Source organism: Papaver somniferum, chromosome 7, assembly GCF_003573695.1.
Source record: "Papaver somniferum cultivar HN1 chromosome 7, ASM357369v1, whole genome shotgun sequence".
In the NCBI taxonomy this organism is placed as follows: Eukaryota; Viridiplantae; Streptophyta; class Magnoliopsida; order Ranunculales; family Papaveraceae; genus Papaver; species Papaver somniferum.
This window is the reverse complement of record NC_039364.1, coordinates 167979617-168004363: the sequence shown is the minus strand read 5'-3', so window position 1 is coordinate 168004363 and position 24747 is coordinate 167979617. Positions and strand designations below refer to the sequence as shown.

At 38.7% G+C, this 24747-nt stretch overlaps 1 protein-coding gene across 1 annotated transcript; it reads right to left on the bottom strand.

Moving 5' to 3' along the window:
* Window positions 1–19815: 19815 nt before the first annotated feature.
* On the bottom strand, window positions 19816–24666 carry LOC113299017 (soluble starch synthase 1, chloroplastic/amyloplastic-like). Its single transcript, XM_026547943.1, has 15 exons — window positions 24211–24666; window positions 23151–23512; window positions 22929–23006; window positions 22696–22820; window positions 22521–22602; window positions 22091–22264; window positions 21917–21998; window positions 21751–21842; window positions 21607–21669; window positions 21431–21520; window positions 21090–21214; window positions 20898–21006; window positions 20744–20799; window positions 20350–20389; window positions 19816–20253 (listed from the first exon to the last, which is right to left on the bottom strand). The coding sequence occupies exons 1-15, from the start codon at window positions 24524–24526 to the stop codon at window positions 20095–20097; spliced, it is 1953 nt and encodes a 650-aa protein (XP_026403728.1). The 5' UTR covers window positions 24527–24666; the 3' UTR covers window positions 19816–20094.
* Window positions 24667–24747: the final 81 nt, after the last annotated feature.

Genomic DNA, 24747 nt, shown 5'->3' with positions numbered 1-24747 from the left:
ACTAATCTTTTGGCTAACCCTAAACCAATGGTCCTCATTCGATTGCATCAGCATCATAAATCTTTTCTCCAATCCATTCCGTTCCTAAGTGTACACGCCAAAGAGCCAACATATCACCATGATATGCATAACTCAGCTTATTGCCTTCAATTTCGACTGATGTTGCACTCTTGCAATTCAACAGGCCTTACTGTAGACTAAGTGTTCTTCAATCGTATGCGCCTACGCCAAATCATGCCATGCCTTAAGGTATGCATGCTATGATTCCATACCACTCTGGTATGCACCACAATCCATAGCCTTTGCTGTCTTCAGCAATGCAACAAAACTTACACTAGATTTGGCCTCCAAATCATATTGTAAATTACGCCTCTTAGATTTGCACCATTTGTATGCCAAAGAACCAACACCTTGATGTTCTTTGCTTGCATTGTCGCTACACCTTGATTCAAATGCATGACTTTAGCCATGACTTAGGAAACCTGGGTTTTTACGGTTGTCTCACTGGACTAGGTTCCTCCTCACGTGCCTTTGAAACCATCACTTTAAGCATCACTTGCTCTTTCAAACTGCTACGCTTTAACGTGGCGGAAAAACAACATCATGTTCTTCCTAACAATGAGTTACTCTTAACTCAAATACTTGATGGACTTACATCTTCATTCTTGCTGCGTTACTCCATGCCTTCGCTTCCAAATGCCTTCGCACTTCCACATAACTCTCAACAACAAACTCGACTATGCCACCAACTCTTCTATTTGCTTCTTTCACTTTCAGCGTCTTCTATTGCATATTTTCGCTTAATATGCTATGTAGCATCTTCCACGAGAACTAGCTTTACTTTGAACGAAAGAGGCAAGATCTTTCACTTCAAATACCTTCATTCACTACTATCTTACATAGAAAGACTTCATTTCCAACACCAAGGTCCACTCGACCCAAACTGAAAGTATACTCAAACTTGAGAAAATACTCGCGCCAACTGATTGCAACTTGTAAGACCTAACAAGCCTTGCAATACTGACCTCAACTTCGCTTTCAAACAACAAAGGAAGCGAGACAACACCTATTGTCCCCAATGTAGCAATTCACTTTTCCACACGCACTCTCCCAACTATCAACGTTCTTATGCAACTCACATAACGAAGCACTATATAATTGACACTTAGTTGAATACTCCTTTTAGACTGATGCTATCATTTTTCTTTAGCTTTCATGAAGATTTCTTCAAAAATGACCTCATGCCATTCTTATGCATCACCACTACTTTGTCCTTCTTCTCCATGCATCTACAATTTTCCTAACTTGCATCTCCAACTGCATCATGCATCTTGGCCATGCCCAAATCTCATCTGGCGCATGCTACTGTTGCATACATGCTATGCCAATTAGCACCTAAATCTTGACACAAACTTGTGCACCTTTGCACAACTGGAACAGGCTTAACTTGGTGATTCTGAGCATCTCCATAGAGCTCAGCAAAGTCATATGACTCAATAACTTCCGTGGATAAACACTTTGGACAACCTCAATAAGGCCATAACCCTTGAAAATGAGGTGCCACTTCCTACGTTCCATGAAGCAAGAATGTCGTATTCTTCTTCAAACTTGGAACTCATTTTTACTGCCCATGCACAACTGGAAACTCTTGTCTTTCCCCTTCTCCAAAATCAACTTCAGTAGCAACAATTGTTGATTTGCAGTCGACAAGAACATCCGCTTGTGGTTATGATCAAATGCAGGTCTTTGGACACCCTTGTACAAGTATATTGATCCCACTCATAAACCAGGTGCAAACACACTCCTTGTGCGCATATAGCATCAACGAATAACTCTTTGCAAACGCATGACCGTGGTGTATAGGTTTTCCCCTAACTTGCGCTTATTTCTTCACCTTTCAACAAGCTTTATGCTAGATAATAATTGGCCATCCAATTCTTCTTTTATGGCATCACATTGCCACAAACATGTTGGTTCGCAACCAGACTTTGCATTACCACCAACGTACATGCATTCGAGAGAAATAACTATAATCTTCCATCAACTGGCTACGATGAAAACACCTTCAATCTATCACATAGACATATTCTTCATCTACTTTACCACTGAAAAGGCCAATAACTTCTTTGTATTCAGGAATTTCCCCTAAAATTCCCATTACAACACGTAATGTACTCGCTACTGATAATACCACAAAGATATGCATTCCAAATGCGTAATCTTTGCATACTTGTGAGAAACATGGACCTAAACACCTGACTTGCACCATAGAAGTCAACATACTCCTTGGTTTTGTCATGACATCACTTGAAAACCCGTTTTCAATGATTCTTGCGCGTTCGTCTAACACTTTGGGTAGGAATTTTGACACCTTTGTCATAAACTTTCATGGCCTGCTGCTACTTCAAGCTTCAAGTTCATTCCAATTGATCTTTCCACACAAGACCAACTTCTTCTAGTCTCCATACTAGTGAAACCCAAACAATTCACCACTGAATTTGACAAACAAATGACACCAACTTGAGTAAAAGAGAGAAAAATCAGCAATTGTGTCCCCTAACACAGCTCTGATACTGGCTATCACACGCCCATTTAATCGCCTAAAATTTTCATGGGACATGACCGGAAATGATTGTGGTTCAGTGAATTAGCTTCACCCAAAATCATTCAGCCTTGCATACTTGCATCAAAGTACGCATCTGCCTTCACTCATAAGGCTTTGCACGACGAAAGTCTTTTCTTCTTTCTCTCTAACTCTTCATGCCCCCATAAGCATAAGAGGTTCTGTCATGTACTTAATCAATTCTCATACAACACCAGTAACATAATGAACACAAAGATTACTGCAACAAACCCATTTTATTGCACTAAAGGAAGATTACAAAACTCGTCCATCACATGGACCAAAAACAGGCCATTCACCCTCTTGGTGAATGCCTAACTCTCTCAAACATGAGACTAACCCTCTCCTATGTAGCCTACTGATTTTTCCCACTCCTTAGGACTATTTCTACAACAAACTCACTAGCCAAAACCGTGCACAACACTTGTACACGCATGGAACAGCCATGTGTCCCATCAGGTAGTTTCCACAACCGCCAGCTTGCTTTTCCAACTGCCACCTTTTGTGTTGTCAAGCCAACAAATGCCACACATGTTCTTGGTGGTTATGAACACTCCACATGGTTATAAACTTCATTTATAAACGTTCTATATTGTCTCACTTCATTGGAATGCTCGCAAAGCCAATAACCAGCTCCTAACCGTCACTTGAGCCGTATTGCACACTTGTTATACCATACTGGATTCTGTCTTGCACCAACGTTCAGATCTCTTGGCCCTGCATGTTTATCATTCCAAACTCATGCACGGACAATCCTTATGCTTCAAACATCGATGCCATCTCCTTAAACTCACTCTAGTTACTCATGCGTCATATATGCTTCACTTCGTCAATTAGCTTGACAACAACAATGCAACTCTTGCATTACCAACTTGTTTGCATTTTTCAAGCTTTGGCCAGCCTGGAACTAATTCCATAGACTAATCCTTAGTATATTCTACATGCTTGCATCGTCCTTGAGTTTGGGCCGACTCAATTCCACGGACATGCCAACATGCCACATCGCATGTTGCATGTTGCATCTTGCAACTTTGGCTTTGTCTTGCCTCCTACTTAATGAAGCTTCATTGTGTCGGACAATAGGTTCATTACTTAGCCAAATGCATTTACAATGTAGTGCCACCCTTGCACTTCATTGGCCCTGCGGGGTTATGCCATTCTTAGCACTTGACAATCTACACAGTGTCGCGCCATCCTGGCTGCACACTGACTTGGCTCGCAACTCTGTAACGCGTAATCATTATGCGCCACTTGCATGACCGTAACAAACCTCTCCCACATATTCCTTTCAATGCCCTCGTTGAACGCAACAAAGTATACTCGTTATACTTGTTCTCTGGCCTTGTACGCTTTTGAGCCCTTCTCAGAAATCAGCAAACTTTTCTTGGCCTTTAACCTTGACACAGCTTTTATGCCTAGTACCAAATTCCATCACTTAGATTAATGCCTTGCCATTGATCCTACTGACTTGCACTATTGTTGTCACGTTGGCCTACGCTTCAACTCCCACTACAATCGCATATCAATACCCAAATGCTTTTTGTGATATATTACGCCATGCATTTTCAGAACTCCTCTGAAATTCGACAGTACTAATCTTTTGGCTAACCCTAAACCAATGGTCCTCATTCGATTGCATCAGCATCATAAATCTTTTCTCCAATCCATTCCGTTCCTAAGTGTACACGCCAAACAGCCAACATATCACCATGATATGCATAACTCAGCTTATTGCCTTCAATTTCGACTGATGTTGCACTCTTGCAATTCAACAGGCCTTACTGTAGACTAAGTGTTCTTCAATCGTATGCGCCTACGCCAAATCATGCCATGCCTTAAGGTATGCATGCTATGATTCCATACCACTCTGGTATGCACCACAATCCATAGCCTTTGCTGTCTTCAGCAATGCAACAAAACTTACACTAGATTTGGCCTCCAAATCATATTGTAAATTACGCCTCTTAGATTTGCACCATTTGTATGCCAAAGAACCAACACCTTGATGTTCTTTGCTTGCATTGTCGCTACACCTTGATTCAAATGCATGACTTTAGCCATGACTTAGGAAACCTGGGTTTTTACGGTTGTCTCACTGGACTAGGTTCCTCCTCACGTGCCTTTGAAACCATCACTTTAAGCATCACTTGCTCTTTCAAACTGATACGCTTTAACGTGGCGGAAAAACAACATCATGTTCTTCCTAACAATGAGTTACTCTTAACTCAAATACTTGATGGACTTACATCTTCATTCTTGCTGCGTTACTCCATGCCTTCGCTGCCAAATGCCTTCGCACTTCCACATAACTCTCAACAACAAACTCGACTATGCCACCAACTCTTCTATTTGCTTCTTTCACTTTCAGCGTCTTCTATTGCATATTTTCGCTTAATATGCTATGTAGCATCTTCCACGAGAACTAGCTTTACTTTGAACGAAAGAGGCAAGATCTTTCACTTCAAATACCTTCATTCACTACTATCTTACATAGAGAGACTTCATTTCCAACACCAAGGTCCACTCGACCCAAACTGAAAGTATACTCAAACTTGAGAAAATATTCGCGCCAACTGATTGCAACTTGTAAGACCTAACAAGCCTTGCAATACTGACCTCAACTTCGCTTTCAAACAACAAAGGAAGCGAGACAACACCTACTGTCCCCAATGTAGCAATTCACTTTTCCACACGCACTCTCCCAACTATCAACGTTCTTATGCAACTCACATAACGAAGCACTATATAATTGACACTTAGTTGAATACTCCTTTTAGACTGATGCTATCATTTTTCTTTAGCTTTCATGAAGATTTCTTCAAAAATGACCTTATGCCATTCTTATGCATCACCACTACTTTGTCCTTCTTCTCCATGCATCTACAATTTTCCTAACTTGCATCTCCAACTGCATCATGCATCTTGGCCATGCCCAAATCTCATCTGGCGCATGCTACTGTTGCATACATGCTATGCCAATTAGCACCTAAATCTTGACACAAACTTGTGCACCTTTGCACAACTGGAACAGGCTTAACTTGGTGATTCTGAGCATCTCCATAGAGCTCAGCAAAGTCATATGACTCAATAACTTCCGTGGATAAACACTTTGGACAACCTCAATAAGGCCATAACCCTTGAAAATGAGGTGCCACTTCCTACGTTCCATGAAGCAAGAATGCCGTATTCTTCTTCAAACTTGGAACTCATTTTTACTGCCCATGCACAACTGGAAACTCTTGTCTTTCCCCTTCTCCAAAATCAACTTCAGTAGCAACAATTGTTGATTTGCAGTCGCCAAGAACATCCGCTTGTGGTTATGATCAAATGCAGGTCTTTGGACACCCTTGTACAAGTATATTGATCCCACTCATAAACCAGGTGCAAACACACTCCTTGTGCGCATATAGCATCAACGAATAACTCTTTGCAAACGCATGACCGTGGTATATAGGTTTTCCCCTAACTTGCGCTTATTTCTTCACCTTTCAACAAGCTTTATGCTAGATAATAATTGGCCATCCAATTCTTCTTTTATGGCATCACATTGCCACAAACATGTTGGTTCGCAACCAGACTTTGCATTACCACCAACGTACATGCATTCGAGAGAAATAACTATAATCTTCCATCAACTGGCTACGATGAAAACACCTTCAATCTATCACATAGACATATTCTTCATCTACTTTACCACTGAAAAGGCCAATAACTTCTTTGTATTCAGGAATTTCCCCTAAAATTCCCATTACAACACGTAATGTACTCGCTACTGATAATACCACAAAGATATGCATTCCAAATGCGTAATCTTTGCATACTTGTGAGAAACATGGACCTAAACACCTGACTTGCACCATAGAAGTCAACATACTCCTTGGTTTTGTCATGACATCACTTGAAAACCCGTTTTCAATGATTCTTGCGCGTTCGTCTAACACTTTGGGTAGGAATTTTGACACCTTTGTCATAAACTTTCATGGCCTGCTGCTACTTCAAGCTTCAAGTTCATTCCAATTGATCTTTCCACACAAGACCAACTTCTTCTAGTCTCCATACTAGTGAAACCCAAACAATTCACCACTGAATTTGACAAACAAATGACACCAACTTGAGTAAAAGAGAGAAAAATCAGCAATTGTGTCCCCTAACACAGCTCTGATACTGGCTATCACACGCCCATTTAATCGCCTAAAATTTTCATGGGACATGACCGGAAATGATTGTGGTTCAGTGAATTAGCTTCACCCAAAATCATTCAGCCTTGCATACTTGCATCAAAGTACGCATCTGCCTTCACTCATAAGGCTTTGCACGACGGAAGTCTTTTCTTCTTTCTCTCTAACTCTTCATGCCCCCATAAGCATAAGAGGTTCTGTCATGTACTTAATCAATTCTCATACAACACCAGTAACATAATGAACACAAAGATTACTGCAACAAACCCATTTTATTGCACTAAAGGAAGATTACAAAACTCGTCCATCACATGGACCAAAAACAGGCCATTCACCCTCTTGGTGAATGCCTAACTCTCTCAAACATGAGACTAACCCTCTCCTATGTAGCCTACTGATTTTTCCCACTCCTTAGGACTATTTATACAACAAACTCACTAGCCAAAACCGTGCACAACACTTGCACACGCATGGAACAGCCATGTGTCCCATCAGGTAGTTTCCATAACCGCCAGCTTGCTTTTCCAACTGCCACCTTTTGTGTTGTCAAGCCAACATATGCCACACCTGTTCTTGGTGGTTATGAACACTCCACATGGTTATAAACTTCCTTTATAACCGTTCTATCTTGTCTCACTTCATTGGCATGCTCGCAAAGCCAATTACCAACTCCTAACCGTCACTTGAGACGTATTGCACACCTGCTGTTCCATACTGGATTCTGTCTTGCACCAACTTATGCTTTAAACATCGATTCCATCTCCTTAAACTCACTCTAGTTACTCATGCGTCATATATGCTTCACTTCGCCAATTAGCTTGACAACAACAATGCAACTCTTACATTACCAACTTGTTTGCATTGTTCAAGCTTTGGCAAGCCTTGAACTAATGCCATAGACTAATCCTTAGTATATTCTACATGCTTGCATCGTCCTTGATTTTGGGCCGACTCAATTCCACGGATATGCCAACATGCCACATGCCAACATGCCACCTCGCACGTTGCATGTTGCATCTTGCAACTTTGGATTTGTCTTGCCTCCTACTTAATGAAGCTTCATTGCTTCGGCCAATAGCTTCATTACTTAGCCAAATGAATTTAAAATGTAGTTCCACCCTTGCACTTCATTGGCCCTGCGGGGTTATTCCATTCTTAGCACTTGACAGTCTACATAGTGTCGCATCATCCTGGCTGCACACTGACTTGGCCTGCAACTCTGTAACGCGTAATCATTATGCGCCACTTTCATGACCGTAACACTTATCCCATGATAAGTTAACCACCTGATGAAGTTGCCAGTCTAAAACTTTTGTCTGAAGTAGGATATGACGCTATTCGCGGAAGATGAGTGACTCCAGCGTGAGGGTTGGCAGTTCTCCAGTATTGATTTGCTATTGCTCGATCGAGTCTTTCCTGAATGTTGTCTTGGCCTTGTTGATTGTTTGTCCATGTGAATGGGTTCCCTCTGAAACCAAGATCAATGTATCCATCTGATCCATTAAATTGAAAAAAAACTGCGTTTATGCATAGGTGACTGGCCTGCCACCTTTTTTCTCATATTGGTACATCACTTCATTGAAGTCTTCCAGGAGTAGCCAAGGTGTTGAAGTGTTGCGAAAAATTATTGAGAAGTCTTTTCAAAAGACTCTCCTTGGGTCTGGGTGTGGAGGCCCATACATACATGTGCAAAATCAAGGTTGGGCTGGAGCGGGGGTGTAACGAGTGCATGGATGTAGTTCTGGGACTTCAAGATGATTTGGACATTGACCTCGTCTTTCCAAAATAGCCATAATCCCCTCCTACTACCTATTTTAGGAACATAACAGTGGTTTTGAAATTGTAATGTTTGCCCGATGCGTTGCATTTGAATTTCGTTGGCCAATGTTTCCGAAAGGAACAAAATAGTTGGTTTATACATCAAGATAAGCCCACGAAGGTGTTGAATTGTTGTTGGTTGGTTTAAACTTAATCTGATTTGTCCATAGCATATTAATTTTAAATTTAATCTGAAATTACCAATACAGTATCCCGCTAATCTTGTGCGGTATGGGGTATGGTGAAATACGTAATTTACTTCCTTATTAAGAAAGAATTTAGAAAAGGGATAATTAGAGTTTAGTTCTCAGATTTGGACCAACACTAGGCTTTGGTCTAACATTTGTCCAACGTTAATGCTTGGTACCTGGACTGGACGTTGACTCGCATTGACTAGGTTACGTCCTAACTTCTGTTTGGTAATTATTAACAAATTGATATAAAATGTAATTATTTATTGAGATTATAATTATACCCTTTCACTCTTCAAATATTTACAGAATAACCATTTAATATTAACCCTAATTCTTTCACCTTCTCATCTTTCTCCAAAGTCCAAACCGTCGCCGCCAGAACTATCGAACCGGTTCCTTCCCCTGTCACAAAATTCATATTCAACAGAACCCATATTTCTCAAATCTCTATTGCAACAGAAACACCGACGTAACTACATCACCATTCATTCATACCCATTACAGCTCCATCAAGCCTTAGCAAATCATTCAATTTCCATATCGAGCAGCAACATCATCTCAAACCACTCCACCATTCTGCCATTCAAGTTCCATATCACCACCTTCTGTTTTTTTCAGTCTTAATATCTTACATGAACTCAAATCCATCTAACTCGTCTTTCCTCCGTCTGCATCGCACTGGTACTCTTGACTGAAACCCATATCAAATCAGTCATCAAAAACCCATAACTCAGCTTCACTATGGCAACAACAGCAAACCCTAACTCCATCAAAATTCATATCAACAGATAATTGAGTTCAACCTAATGATCAAAATTCAAACCCATTCTTCTATCTCAGTCACAAAATCAGTTAAAGCCCTTACTTTTAGATTCAATTCTCAACTGAATTTCTTGCTTGATTTCGTTCTTAAAACACTCTTCATTGTTGCAAGTCGTGTATGAATTTCGTACGGAATAGAAATAATTCGATAATTAGTATGTTGTCGTTGGGTTTTTAACTTGTTGTAAAGGGTTTTGATCTCATTTGCTTTGTGATTCTCATACACATACAGGGGAAGAAGAAGATGGATTGGAAGAAGAAGATGTCGGCTGTGAAAATTGGGGTTTGATTTGATCCGGAAATTGGGGTTTTGATATGATGGCAGAGAAGGAGCAGTTGTAGATGATGTTGTTGGACGAGATGAGAAATTGAGATAGAAATTAGGGTTTCTGAACTTTTGTAGAAGAATTAAAGGGAGTGATTCATGATGAGATACAAGAAACTGATGGTGGAATTGAGATGGGTTTTAACTGAATTTGATGGGGATGACTTTGGTTGTTATACATGCAGTTGAAGATTGAGTTGTTGGTATAGTGAAGATGGAGGAATTGGTGGGTGTTGTGCAGAAGAAGAAGATTGAGGTGATAATGGAGGCGGAGGAGAAAATGTTAGAATTAGGTTTAATTGGTCTACATACATCTGAGCCGTAAATTTTCTTTTTCTTTTCCAACCGTTGGATCTTAGATCCAGGGATAAACTTGTAATCTCAGTATTTTTACAGTGTTTTATTTTACCAAATTAATTAAAATCAGGTGATAGACGGTCAACTATAATCAACATCTAGTCCCGATACGAAAGCCTAACGTTGGACAAATATTAGACCAAAACCTAGTATTGGTCTAAGCCTGAGTACCAAATTCCAGTTATCCCTTTAGAAAATTGGTATGCTGAAATACGTAATTTCTTTCCTTTTCAAGAATTTGGAACATTGCTCCCGCAAACAAAACTTTATCTTGATTTTAACTTTCAAATTTTAAGATTTTTTCTTCCCATATACAAGATTGTAAGTATACTTGAATTTCTTTTTTGAGAATAAATGGATTTACATTAAAATATTCTTTTTTTGAGAATAAATTGGTATACATTTAAATAAATTGGTTAAGTAATTTGCACTAGCTCATTAAAGGTTGCCATATATTAGAACACCACTGTCACGGTGGGGAGGGCCGACCGAAGACAAATGAAACACCGCTGATTGCATAACGCGTTATACATCATTTTTTTGTTGGAATGTTATTTTTGAGGCATATATATCGTTTTAGATTAGTGGATGCATGAACCTAAATACGACTGTATAAACTGTTATGCATCCTTTATGGTGGCTCCATAATTCGTTATGCATCTTCTTCTTTTTGTTGGAATGGTATCTTTAGGCATATACATCGTTTTATTAGTTGCAACAGAGAATTAGTTGATGCATAAACCAGAATACAGCTATGCATTCAATTTTTGAAAATTATGCCTAAAAGGATAAACACCTCCGAATTTTTTGTAAAAGATCTAAATCTGATATTGTTGTTTGTACTCATTGTGTAGATTTCTTTAAAATCTTTCCAACGAGATAAACTTTGTAAAATTCCAATGCACGGATTTTTAGATATGTTATATTCTAATTTGCTTACCAGTTATACCCTTAAAAAGATAGGATGCATAATAACTAGACTAAAAGGGAGAGGCATTTTCGGTTTTTTAATAGTACTTATTTCCAATCTTTTTATCAAATTGCACATTTGCATTAGACTTTATTTTACAAAATAGTGGCTATAAAAGGGACTCCCTAGCTTCCTTTGGTCGTCCCAACAAGGATATGCTTCCAATGTGATCCCAGATCACCAGCTTCATAAGAAATACATAAGGAAAAAAGAATAAAGAAAAAAAAAATGGCGCGCATTTGTTACCTCGTTAAACACCTTTCCAAGGAAAATTCATAGTGGTAAACCCTTGATGAAGGAAAAGAGTGCGATGTGAGATGTCTGTGAAAACTCCCCAAAAAAATAAAATTACATTTATAATTCTTCAAAATCATATAAATTCTTCGCTCCATTGGTATCCATTCTTATGCTGGCAGTATAAGCATCTTCACTCGTGATAAAAACTATCAATTTGTTTCTGAACCCTTTTATCAATAGAAAGACTAATAGGAGTGTCACAATAGCTTGTACATGATATGAAAATATCCTCTTGGTGGTTGAGAATGGCGGTTTAACCTTATCTACAATCCAGAATTTGTAAAATGAGAAATGTATCTCCGAAAAAATATAACTAGACTCTGTTCTGTGCGTGATCGATCATAAGTTGGAATCAAGTTTGTTATTGTGCAAGTACAAAAGACTATTAAAGATTTGAAGACAATAAGTTCTTATTGGTTTCGTATCTTTGTGATTGCTTCGTGCACAAACTTGATCGGATGGGATCCGATTATATATGTTATCCTTTGATAGACTTGTTATTGCTAGTCGTATTTAGATCGACAAGCTATCATTTCGTGGTACTCTTCAGTATCTGAATCTGGTAGTTATGTTTGACTTGATCTGGTTAACTTGTTAATCCATATCTGGGAATACCTAACCCGACAAAGGGGTTTATTAATTTAAAAGAAAAATCCTTCGTTAGTCTCAACACATATCTCTCATTAACTTCTTGAGATAAGAAGAGTGGTAACCAAACAGATTAGTCCTTTACTGTTTGGAAAACAGTCTAAAGGGTTGAGTGTTAAAGTCTTCAGATGGATTGAAGCAACTTAAGATAGTGGACTCTATCTTAGGATTCATGTGCGCTAGCCAGATTAGTTGTAAGCGCAGGGATACTGAGGAAACTAGGTAACTGGGGGTAGTTTACTTGGTCTTAACTATACGAAGTTGATAGTGTCTTTATCTAACGGCTTAATTCTTGGACTATTCAAAACTGGACTAGGTCCCGAGGTTTTTCTGCATTTGTGGTTTCTTCGTTAACAAAATCTTGTTGTGTGCTTTTACTTTACTTTCCGCATTATAATTTGTTTAAGTTATAATTGAAGTAATTGCACTTGTACGTTAATCCCAAGCACTTGATCCCTATAGTTTAAGGCTCGGATTCAAACTTATACTATATACCAAGTATATTCCTTGTGGTTGCTATCTACTTGATAGTCTCTGTCTATATTAGATCATCCAAGGTATCATACTTATAGGTTGATATCAAAAATATTGTGGTGTACTTGGTACTCTCGTCATTTCAATGGGTATTATAGTTGTAATTTGGTAAAATTGAGGTGAATAATTTGATGGAATTTAGTGATAAAGAAGCAGAAAGGGTTGCGTCAAATGAAGTTAATATTAAATTGCAACAGCGTGTGTCTTTGGTCACGTTGTGCGTTTTTTGTTGCACCATTATGGTAAAACATTGATTGTGATGCGCCATCATGGCGCGTTAAAGCATTTGGCATGCGCAAAGGCTTTGGCCTTGTGCCGTTCAGCTAGTCAGATGACAGTCTGGTTTGACTTACCTTTGACTCAGCTAGCCTAGTCAACTAACTGACTTATCTGACTCAGTTCGTCTGACTGAGTTGAATCAGTATAACTCAAACTTGACTCACCGATTTACAGATTTGACTCGTTTGGCCAGAATAGTTAACCTTTCATCGTACTTTGACAGTTAGTTGACCTTTAGTTCGACAGTCAGTTGAACGAACGTTGACCTTTAGTTTGACAGTCAGTTGATCGACCGTTGACCATTAGTTGACCGGTGACTTGAGGATCTCCTGGTCACCTGTGATGTTTTCCGGCGATTTTCCGACCACTTTTTATATCCCTTTAATGACCACTTTGGATATACAACTATCAATGAAAACTTAATAAAGAAAGAGATAATGGAAGGCTAGAAAGAACATTTAGATAGAACCAAGGATATCGAATGGATTCTGAAAACCATTTTTGTATCATTGTAATGTTGATTCAGATGGTAATTACACGTTCAAGAGGATGATGAATGGTATTATAGACTTGTAAATGATATTTCTTGAAGTAGGCATGGTTTGCCATCAAAACATGTGGGAACTCTTGTAACCTTTTAGTAATCATTAAGGTTATTTTATCTGCGAGCATGATGAATCCTTGTTATCTATGCATGTTTCTGTGTAATTTGATGGATATGTTGTATGATATGCTTTGTGTGGTTTCCCCGCAAGGTGTGTCTATGATTTCCGCATAGCTCATTGCTAAGTTAAGTAGAACATCGGTATATTGTTTGAATATTCAGTAGGCCGGGGTAAGCCACTTTAAAAAATTATTTAATTTTTTGTCTTAAGATAGTAGGGCAGCGCTATACTGTTTAAAATATTATTTAGTAAGATGATGCCACACCGAATGAATATTATATATATTATTTTATTTTGGAGAAATAACTCGTATGCATATTATGCTTGATTGTAAAACCTTTTAGACTTTAGATGGTAGTTTCTTGAATCATGGGGTGAATGGGCATCTCGTGTGGATGGTGCTATTATTTTATACTGGAATCCAGCGTCGTCTTCTCCAATGAGTTTGGCTAGGTAGGTAACATATTTTTGGTTTGTTCTAGCGTTATTTCTGTGGATATTGTTATTATGGTCGCAATATCTGACAAAGTGAAGTTAGAATCTCTTTCCTTTTATGAGTGTTGGGTGTAAAAGGTGCCAACCGTTTTCCTTTAATTGTTGTGCTTTATTTATTATCTTTTAGAACTGTGGATTATGTTAGTGATTACTTGAAAGTTATATGTTTCCACTAAACACCCCTTTGAGATGATGGGCTAACTCGTTTCCACTTCAGTTTTTCAGTTATCAGAAGAGATGGTGTACGTGAAAACTTGCGTTCTCATAGTTAAATTCTCAGCGAATTAACGTCATTTATGTATATATATATATATATATATATATATTCTTTGTTATATGTAAAACAACACATTGTTATAATCCCCTTTGACGGATTCATTATGTTTAATACCCCCTCCTACTTTAGATGAGGATCTAGGGCTATTTTTTTGTTCCACATTACTTGATAGTTTCCATATTTTCGCATAAACAAACATGATCATGTTTCACTCCTCTTTTTAGTCTTTGGAGTTGATTATTCTTACGACCATAGAAAACCTGGGTCTTACCCTCCTTGGACCCTAGGGTCATAAAAATAATTACGCATTTTTTTTTCTCATGGTCCTGAAATAATCCTAAATGTGGGATGACCAAAATAACCTTCTAGTAATGGATATTTCCTGCACAGTTTCTAGTGGTGGATATTTCCTGCGTATATTCTTGTTATGGATATATTTTGCACAACTTAAAATTAATGTGTTTATTCATCTCTAAAAAACGGTTTTCTAAATTCACTTTCTTGAGTTCACTAATTGTGCATAATTTATGTACATATCTATTTGTGTATATATGTTGCAAAAATTATGAAATCAAAAGAGAGTTTAAAGAACTGAAAGAGAGTTTTTTTGCTCAAAACTAGTGACAAAACCCCTAGGTGAACAAACTAGTGATAAGAAAAAACCGGTCATATTATTTTTAATAAATAAAAACCGTTTCAAACAAAACTGGGACAAAAACCCCAAGTCAAATAATAATGTATAAATTTTGTTTTTGTTACTTTTAAAAAAGCCAAACATACCCTTCGACCTTTTCTTCTTCTTCTCTGATTTCTTCTTTCTTCTGTCTCCTTCTCCCACCACCATCATCACCATCAGCAACAATGGAACTGCACCAGAAGAACGGCGCTGATTCGAGAGATGAAGAATTCGAGAGACGTTTTCTCTTATTCATTTCCCTAAAACTGAGAAAAGAAGAAGCAGCAGTTGCCGCTGTTTTATCACCTGAAATTGAGAGTAAATATCGTTGTTGTTGATCGAGAAATAGATCGAGAATTGGGAGATGAGAAAAGGGTAAGATAGAGATGATGGACTTTGGTAAGATTCAAGATGGGTTGAATCTGAGATTGCAAGAAATTGGATCTGCATCTCGCCTGGGGTTGATTCATAAATTGAGACTCAGAGTTGAGTTAGATTGAGAAGATGTGAAGATGGGTTCTGCTAGCTTCTGTTGAATTCAGTTGTGGAGTTTTTGATGAACTGAAATGGGGATCTGGAGAAATTGAGGGTTTGTGTTGGTGCTCTTGAAGAAAAAATTAGGTATTTTCTGTCAATTCGAGAAATGAATGAGGTCGTTGGTGTTGAGGATGGATCTGAAGAATGATGGTGGTGGAATTATGAAACAGAGATGAGAAGAAATCGAAGATGAGCTGATGTGACTGCTGGTGATAATGAAATCAGTTAAGCGGAAATGGAACTGTAGATGATCGAAATGATGCATTAATGAACTTGGCAAACTACGATTCGATTTGAGATGGGTTCTGGAGTCGCACGATGTTGTTGCTGGGCATATTCAAATGAGAAAAGAATGAGAAGAAGATGAATGGAGTTTTTGGTGTTGTGTGTTGACTGAATTGATGCCTCAGCTGCTATTGAAATTGCAGGTGACGATGGATTGGTGGAACTACAGTTCAGTGAGGTGGTCATGGAAGTGAAGAGAAGGAATTGAATACGAAGTGCAAGTTGTGTTGAGAACTGGTGTTTAAGAAGATGTAATGTTGATGCTGCTGTTGTTACTGTGGTCTGATGACAGAGATGTAGGTGCAGTTGTCTGGTGGTGTTAGCTCTAGCGCAAGGACTGGAATTGCAGGTTAAGCCATGGATTGCTGGTAGGATTTAAACCAGTTGAAGACTTGTGTTGGTTGGTATGCAGGATAAAGAATATAATGGCATTGGCTTGTGAACTGAAATGATGCAGGTGGAGGTTATGGAGCTGTGAATGGGTTAAGAAGCTATGTGTCGCAGTGGTGGAATATGGAGCTGTAGATGACAAGGAAATGGTGGTTGCTGCCATGGTTCAGCTGGAGCAGTGGAAATCTAAACTTCAAGCACATTATAAACTTCAAGCACATTATAAACTTCAACTGGAGCAGTGGAAATCTAATAAGAAGAGGATGACAGACAATGCTGAAGATGTAGATTATATGGCCGTCGCTAGTATGGCAGAAGGGATGGTAGGAGCTTAGCTAGCAAATATTATTGAGGTTGTTGCCATTAATATGATGCGTGACCAAAGAACTGAGGTATATATAACCTGCTTTTTTATTTTAATCCATTTGTTTGAGTATATAGAATTGGTGATCTCGTAATTGTCTTAGTTATGAAGAAACTGTAGGATTCTTATTTTGTCTAGGTCACACAAGTTAATGAATGGTAGATGTTTTAGCATTCTTAGTGTACGTTGGCATAGGTTTCAAGTATCTGAGGTGCACATCAATGGAACCCGCAGTATGTTACGAATATTGATACTCTAGAATAGAGCCAGTTACTTGCATATCCTTAAAACACAAACAAAGTTATCTTGTATCTGCTTATCTCTTTTTATTCTTCTCTGACTGAAAAATAGTTGTAGGTCTATATTTTCAAGCACGAGTTTCAGAAGTTTCTTAAGTTTGATTAACTAATGAAGCTATCATTTAATGTACCTTAACCAACAGACGATTTAGTCAAATTAGAAGGATCTCTGATGAGTTAAAAAGAGGGATTTGATTTTAAGTTGAAATGGTCAATGAAGCAGATGGTGCTGTTGTGGATAGACGGAGGATGAAAGTAGAGCTGAGTTACCGCAGATGATGATGTAAACTAGAGAAGAAATGAAGCTTAAATGAAGTGCAGCTACTGATGAATTCTGATGAAACCAATTATGGTTTCATCTTATTTATGATGAAACCATAATCAGTTTCATCGTATTTATGATGAAACCAAAATTGGTTTCATCTAATTTTTGGTCAGTGGTGGTGGTCGTCGGCGGGTGTTGGCGATGTTGGTGGTTTTAGTTGGTGGTGGTTGGCGGTGGTCGACAATGGTGGTCCTGGCAGTTGATAATATGTGTTGTAGCATAGAGCATAGATCTGTGTTGCTGTAATGTTGCTGTATAGAGCATGGATCTGTGTTGTTGTGATGTTGAGAGAAAGATGGAGACATTAAGGACTGCTCTTGGGATGAATAAAGTTGATGAAACTTCTTTACTACAGGAAGAAGGGAAACAGGAAACTGTTCTGGAAACAATGGAATCTGATTCTGAAATTAGGTGAAGGAGAGGGTCCAAAAGAAGGTTTAATAGAGAAAAATGATGGCTAGAATTGAAATGGGAAGCAATTGCAGGTGGTGAATTGGATTGTGGAGTTGAGTAGAGTCAGCTAGGAGATGTTGCTGCCGCTGCTTTCAGATTGGCAGTGTGCAAGTGTAGCTGCTGGTATTGTTGATATGGTTATTGCAGTGATGGGTTTGATATGGTTATTGCAGTGACAGGGTCTTGTGACGAGTTTCATTTGATGCTGCTAGTAAGCTCCGGTTGCAGCTGAAGTTAATATTATAGAGAAGGTGGTACTGGTGTTGGCTTTGAGTTGGTTCTCTATGAAGAATGGTTTGAGCTGATGCTTGAGAATGGTTTTTAAGTACAGTTGCAGGTTGAGAGTGTAGAGAAGAACTGAGATGCCTATGTTGGTGGTGATTATGAACTGCAGCTGGTGATAATCAGAAACCATGGAGGAACTGGTGTTGCTCTGGTCGAATTAATATGGATATTGCAGGTCCAGTTGAAGATCAAACTGAGCCTGAGATGGAGCATTTGTGGTGTTCAGGTATGAGCTTGAACTGAAATGGAAGGCAGTAATGCAGTGGGTATGGGATTTGAAGTGAATTTGTAGTTGCAGGTGCAATGAAGTGCTGCAATACAATGAGGAATTGCCTGTAAACCTAGATGGAAAGATATACCACCTCCCAAAAAATTTCTTGCAGGTGATTTCTCACGAAACCAAGATGAAACCAAAATCGATTTCATCGTATTTATGATGAAACCAAAATTGGTTTCATCGTATTTTTGGGAGGTGGTGGTGGTGGGCGGTCGTGGTGCTGGTTTTGGTCGACGGTGGTCGACAGTGGTGGTGCTGGATGGTAGGGTGGCTGGTATTGGTGGTGCAATTACGTAGTATCGGTGGTGGTGGTGGTGGTGGTGGTGGTCGGAGGTGGTGGCGGTGGTGGTCGACAATGGTGGTGCTGGATGGTAGGGTGGCTGACAGTGGTGGTGCAATTGCGCAGTATCGGTGGCGGTGGCGGGCGGCGGCGACGGAGCGGTGGTGGTCGGTGGTGGAGCGGTGGTGGTCGGTGGCGGTGGTGGCGGTACGGCGGTGGTGGTCGTGGTGGTGGTCGGTGGTGGCGCGGTGGTGGTCGGTGGTGGGGCGGCGGGCGGCGGCGGCATAGCGGTGGCGGCGGCGACGGTACTGGTCAGTGGCGGTGGAGGAGGTTGTGGTCGGAGGTGGCGGCGGTGGTCGGTGGCGGCGGTGGCGTTGGCGGTGGTCGGAGGTGGTGGCGGTGGTTATCGGTGGCGGCAGTGATTATTGGTGGTTGTTTATTTCTTGTTGGGGGTGACAATATAATAAGAATTAAAGTGTGGTTGATTTTTATTTTTGTTGGGGTGATTTAAACTAGAAGGGCAATATAGACAGTCTATATTAAATTGGGTTTTTGTGAACAATTTGTTTTGTTGGAATTTTTGTATATGGATAGTGACACCTTTGGGGTTATAACTCGCGGACCGTTTTTTGCTCCTATAAAGATGTACGTACCATGGTATAAACAATTAAGGAAGGTTTATTAACATTAAGAATAGTAATTGCACGCAAAAAAAAACATTGTGGATAATAGTTACACACTAAAGAATACTATTAGTTGTACTCTAAAAAAATACGAAGAAAATTAAGAAAATCATTTAGAGAATAAAAAAAATGTATAAAACCTAAAATTTGATATTCTTATTTACCATGAGTATGATTTGTCAAATTTATCAAAAAGTTTTCCGAATTTATAACAATTTGTCAAATTTCTACGTATGATTTGTGAGACATGTTAAAGACAATTTGAGTCAGGACGAGTGAGGAGAGGGCTAAACACTTACCTCCCACTAAAGCATAGGTTCATAAAACTTTATCGTCACTCTCCGACCATGGCCCTTACTGTGTCAAACGACACCATCTGGATGTATCTTTTTGGGATGTCAAACTACAGATCATCTAAAGGATTGGGGTGCGGCTCTGCCTTTTGGTAATCACCAGAACAACCAAAGAACGGACACTTCAGAATAACTAATCACCAGAACTGACAAAGTCTCAAATCTGACAGAATTCTAGTCTTGGATGTTACTCTTTAACAGAAGAAACAAAGGTCTGTTAAATTTTAAAATGACCGAGGAACACTAGCTATCTTATATTTGAATAGAAAAGGAAATACTGTTTTCTAAAAGGCCAGAATCATACATGTAACTTTCGCTAATGCTGTCCTATTATAACTCTATATGCGAATAATGGTTCATTTGGTGTCAAAAGGAAGACTGGAAGTTGCCAATAATAGGTAAAGCTCATCTGATATAAGGTGGATCGGCAAATGCCCATTCAAAAACTTCTTCATACTGCACAGCTGCGTTATCCCAAGTATAATCTTGGGCCATTCCTCTCTTCATTATTCCCTTCCAAGATGACTCATGTTCTTTATAAGTTCCAATTGCCGTTCTAAGTGCCTGTCCATCAACAAAAAACTTGTAAAAACATGTTACTTTATCAAGCAAAGCTTGAAAGATCATGCGTCAGTTCAATGGTAGAACACGACAACTTACCTCCAACATACACTCTTTTGTTAATGGTGAAAATGTCCATCTGCCAAGTATGATCAATAAAGAAAACCCAGTGAGAACATGAAAAACGAAAGCAAAAACTTGATTTGGAGTAGTTGTAAATTTGTTATGCATTTGGTTATTAAAGGTAAAACAGTTTTCATATGCTTTTCTATGCATACACAAGAAAATTTAAGTTTCTCAATCATGTTTTGCTAATTTCCCTTGACTCTACTTTTTATCAAAGACGCAATCCAAATCCTGAAAAGAACATTTTCCTTTTTCTACAGCTCGTTTTAAGCTTTTCTGAGTATCGTTTATGTGTGTCCAATAATACATAACATAACTAAAGATAACCACAAAAACACTTGAGAAGGGTTCAGAAGAAGATACGTACCCAGTGCCCTGACCACTGCCTTCTTGAGCATAAGGATTAAAACTCTCAACTGTATCCTGCACACATATTTAGAAACATATATAACAGGAGCAAATTTTAATGCACATTATCAACATACGAGACCACGTTATAAGATCCTACGAGTTTAACTTACCCTAAGACCCCCAGTACAGTGCACCACTGGAATGGTTCCATATCTCATGGCATACAGCTGATTTAGACCACAAGGTTCAAACCTTGAGGGCATCAATAATATATCGCAGCTGCATATTACAAAAACAATTTTAACAAATCAATAATCTAAGAGTAAATATCGAACATATATTTAAAATCTACTCAACCTTACCCTGCAGTTATCCGGTGAGAAATAGGAACGTTAAATCCAACCCAACCAATAAATTTGTCTCTGTTAGCAGTCTCAGTTTTCCTCATCCAGTCTTCAGTTTGTTTATCTCCTGACCCAAGCATCACCTGAAACACACTATTTGAGTTTACCATCTTGGATTCTGATAGACATACATACATGTGAAGTTAGCAACTAGGTGGTAGAAAATGTGAGACTGTTGTTCCATTGTCGTTATGCTTTCAAAAGGTTACCAAAGTAATTTTATCCATGGGATGTTTAACATGTACTGGAGGGTAGTTCTCTTTATCATTATCTCTAATAAAAAAACAGATTTCACTTACAAATTGAACATCATCTTGCAAAAGCTCTGGCATTGCTGCTCTAATTAGATCAATTCCTTTCTGGTAGTCTAGTCTTCCTATGAACCCAATCTGACAATGTCATCCAAACAACATTCATAAAAAAAAAGTAGAAGCAACTATATAAGCAAATCAAACTTGAGGTCTTCTTGTTTTACCATGGGACATTCAGGTCTGATAGGGAGACTCAATTCCTTCTGCAAAGCTGCCTTGCATTCAGCCTGTAATTTCTAGTCCTTTAGTACAATGCAGCTACAAAAATTAGCGATATTAATAGACACTGAAGTGCAAGTTTAATTTACCTTTCCAGAAAGGTCATCCATAGTGTAATGGAAATCAATATGCTCATCCGTTGATGGATCCCACTCATTCACATCAATTCCATTCGCAATCCCTGGTTTAGAGGTTAAAAGTTCAGGTTGAATAAATTTTGAACATATTCGTTGTTGACATGTCGATTTTCTTTACCATTTAAAACACTTCTCCGACTGCTTATGAGCTCGTGAAGACCATATCCACCTTCAACTGTTGTTATTTCCCATGCATAACCCTATATGTTAAAGTAAATATAAATACAAGAAATATGGTTGTCGAACTACAGGAGGGAGGGGGGAGGGAGAATCATAACCGAATGTTCATTACCTGGCTCACTGTCATTATTCTGTCAGCCGTCACAATCGCACCCTTCAAGATATTGACAGCTTCACCTGTGTCAAGAGCATGGGTCCTCGCCCAAGTTGGAAATACCCATTCCAAAGCACCGTACCAGTCCGCTAGCAATCCCAGATTCTTAAAAGTAATTGCTGGCTCCACTCCCTTGCGTGAACAGACACAAAGACACTCAGAATTATTAATTTTTCTGAATTTGTAATTTACTATATCAACTACTAAAATAATGTAGAGATAGTTTTTTCAGACTTGGACTATAAATTGCATCAATTAGCCCGAAGGAAATAAAAAAGTTTTCTCCCGTGTTGCTCAATTTTCCTTTTATAAGCTCCGGGAACAATTAACATAAGCGCAATCACTTGGTTCACAAAAACGGTGATGAGGCAAAAAATGGTCTACCTACCTGATGTGCGAGGTTATGTATCACAATGATACTGCGAGCATCCTTATAAACTCCATGTGAGCGATATTTGGCACCTAAAAGACTAAAAACAAAGGTATGCATTAGAAACTTTGTTGCACAATAGACCAGCCTAACTACATAATACCCAGGGTAGAAATGAACACCAACTACATACACTGGAACAAGGCCTGCGTGCCAGTCGTTAGCCAGGAACAAGCATTTCTCACCGTAAGTAAACCCGCCTAATGGAAGTACCAGTGGTGCCTCGCATGCGGCGTGGCAAAGTAACGCAAACCGAAACTGACACGAACATTAGAAAAACTTTCAGATATGAACAAGATCATGTTAGAATCCCTAAATGCTATTACAGTGAATTTTTATTCTTTAAAAGAATAATGACAACCAGACCTGATTGTCACCGTAAGCACCATGAACGTCCCCATATGGATTTCCTGGTCTATGATATGCAGGGTGATCCACAAATACCTATGATATAAGGAGTGAGTAAACCGTCGGTATATATGTTAAGTTCAACTAACCCATTTTTCTTTTTATCATTTTGAAACAAATCGAACATCTGAAAAAGCGGATAAATGGTGGTCAAATTTGTTGGAAAACGGATGAACTTACCCAATCAACGCCTGCTTTATACTCATGGTAGAACTGAACTTCTTGTGTACTACCAAAGCAAGAAATCTTGACTTTACACTCAGTATCAACTGCTCCATCGAAATTCCTATCTGCCGGAGTTCCGTTCAGATACCTTGGAGAAATCACCATCACACGATGCCCACGACTAGCAAGTGTGATAGGCAAGGAGCCACATACATCTCCTAAACCACCTGTTTTTGAATATGGTGCCACTTCTGCGGTAACAAATACAATGCTACGCGTTACTTTGGTATGATGCTTCTCCTCTTCCTCTGCATCCATGGCTCCTTCTGTTCTTTCATTCATTATATTGGTAATTGATTCCACAAATTCCTTGCTCCCTGCTTACCGTACGACATCAATATTTATAAGTTCATATTTAATTGGAGTGAACTAGATGAACATCAAAACCTTCATAGTGCCGTCTTTTTGGCCAAACTTAAAATAATATCATTACTATAAGTTTCCTTATGAGTTAAACGTGTACTCAAATTCATATGGCCTTTTCTCTTTCTAAGTAGCGCTTGATGAGATTCAAGAGTAGATAACTCATTTGAAGCACTAAACATTACTAACATATATACCTACTCTCACTAATTAGCATTGAACTATGCATAAACATGAAGAAAACAAATGTAAAAAAAGATTGATGGGTACTTTGAACATGACTGCTTTAAGGGAACAAAACAAGCTAAATCATGATATAAGAGCTAGCCTCTGAAAAGAAACCCCCATAAAATGTGCAGTACTATGTAGAACAAGCACATCATTGGCATCCAGTACACTGTTATGCAATCTCTTAATCTGCCATGAAAAAAATGACAATATATGTTTCGACAATATTTGATCGTATAGCTTCATCTGTAACCATGTTTTGAGATAGCAAAATCATGTCAAAGCTCATATTGTTTACCGCACTTAATTTCAATGATAAAAAATTCAAATAAATTTCGATATATCATCCATTACACAAATATACGAAAACAGATATGTACAACTTGAATTTCAATGTTAACAGATATCTGTTAACAAAACATACCAGATTGCGATTCCTTTTCCATTGACTGATCAATTTGTTTCTCAAAAATGACTTCCACGTCATTTTTATCTTCAAAAGATCTTAAAATTTCATCTTGAAAATTATTAAATCCCCCACTACCTTTACTCTTCTCGTTAACAGATCTTCTCATTGACCCAAATCGGCCACCACCATTATTAATTCTTGCTCTAAAAACTGGGAACAAGCTCGAATTCTTACCCTTAACACTACCAAGATTTCTAGAAATTTTAGCTAAATGACTACTAAAAAATAATGACTTTGATGTGAAAATTCTACTAATTTGTTGAGCCTCCATCGACGAAGACCCAAGTAAAGAAATAAAATTGAAAAAAAAAGAAGAAGAAAAAGATCGAAAGTCTCCAAAATCAGTCAGATTGATAAATTATAGAGAAACGAGGGTTAATGGAGATCTGGAAAAAGAGGGAATTTTTTCAGTTGAGTGAGAAATGGAAGTTGTGTCTCTCCAGTCTCCACAAAAGAAAGGTGACACACATGGCCATCAAATTACATCTGGGC

Coding starts and splice junctions, on each gene's coding strand:
- LOC113299017 (XM_026547943.1), bottom strand. CDS start 24,526: ATGGAGGCTCAACAAATTAGTAGAATTTTCACATCAAAGTCATTATTT. Junction 23,007..23,150: donor ATAAAGCAGGCGTTGATTGG/GTAAGTTCATCC, acceptor CTTATATCATAG/GTATTTGTGGATCACCCTGC. Junction 21,215..21,430: donor TGCAAGATGATGTTCAATTT/GTAAGTGAAATC, acceptor AGTGTGTTTCAG/GTGATGCTTGGGTCAGGAGA.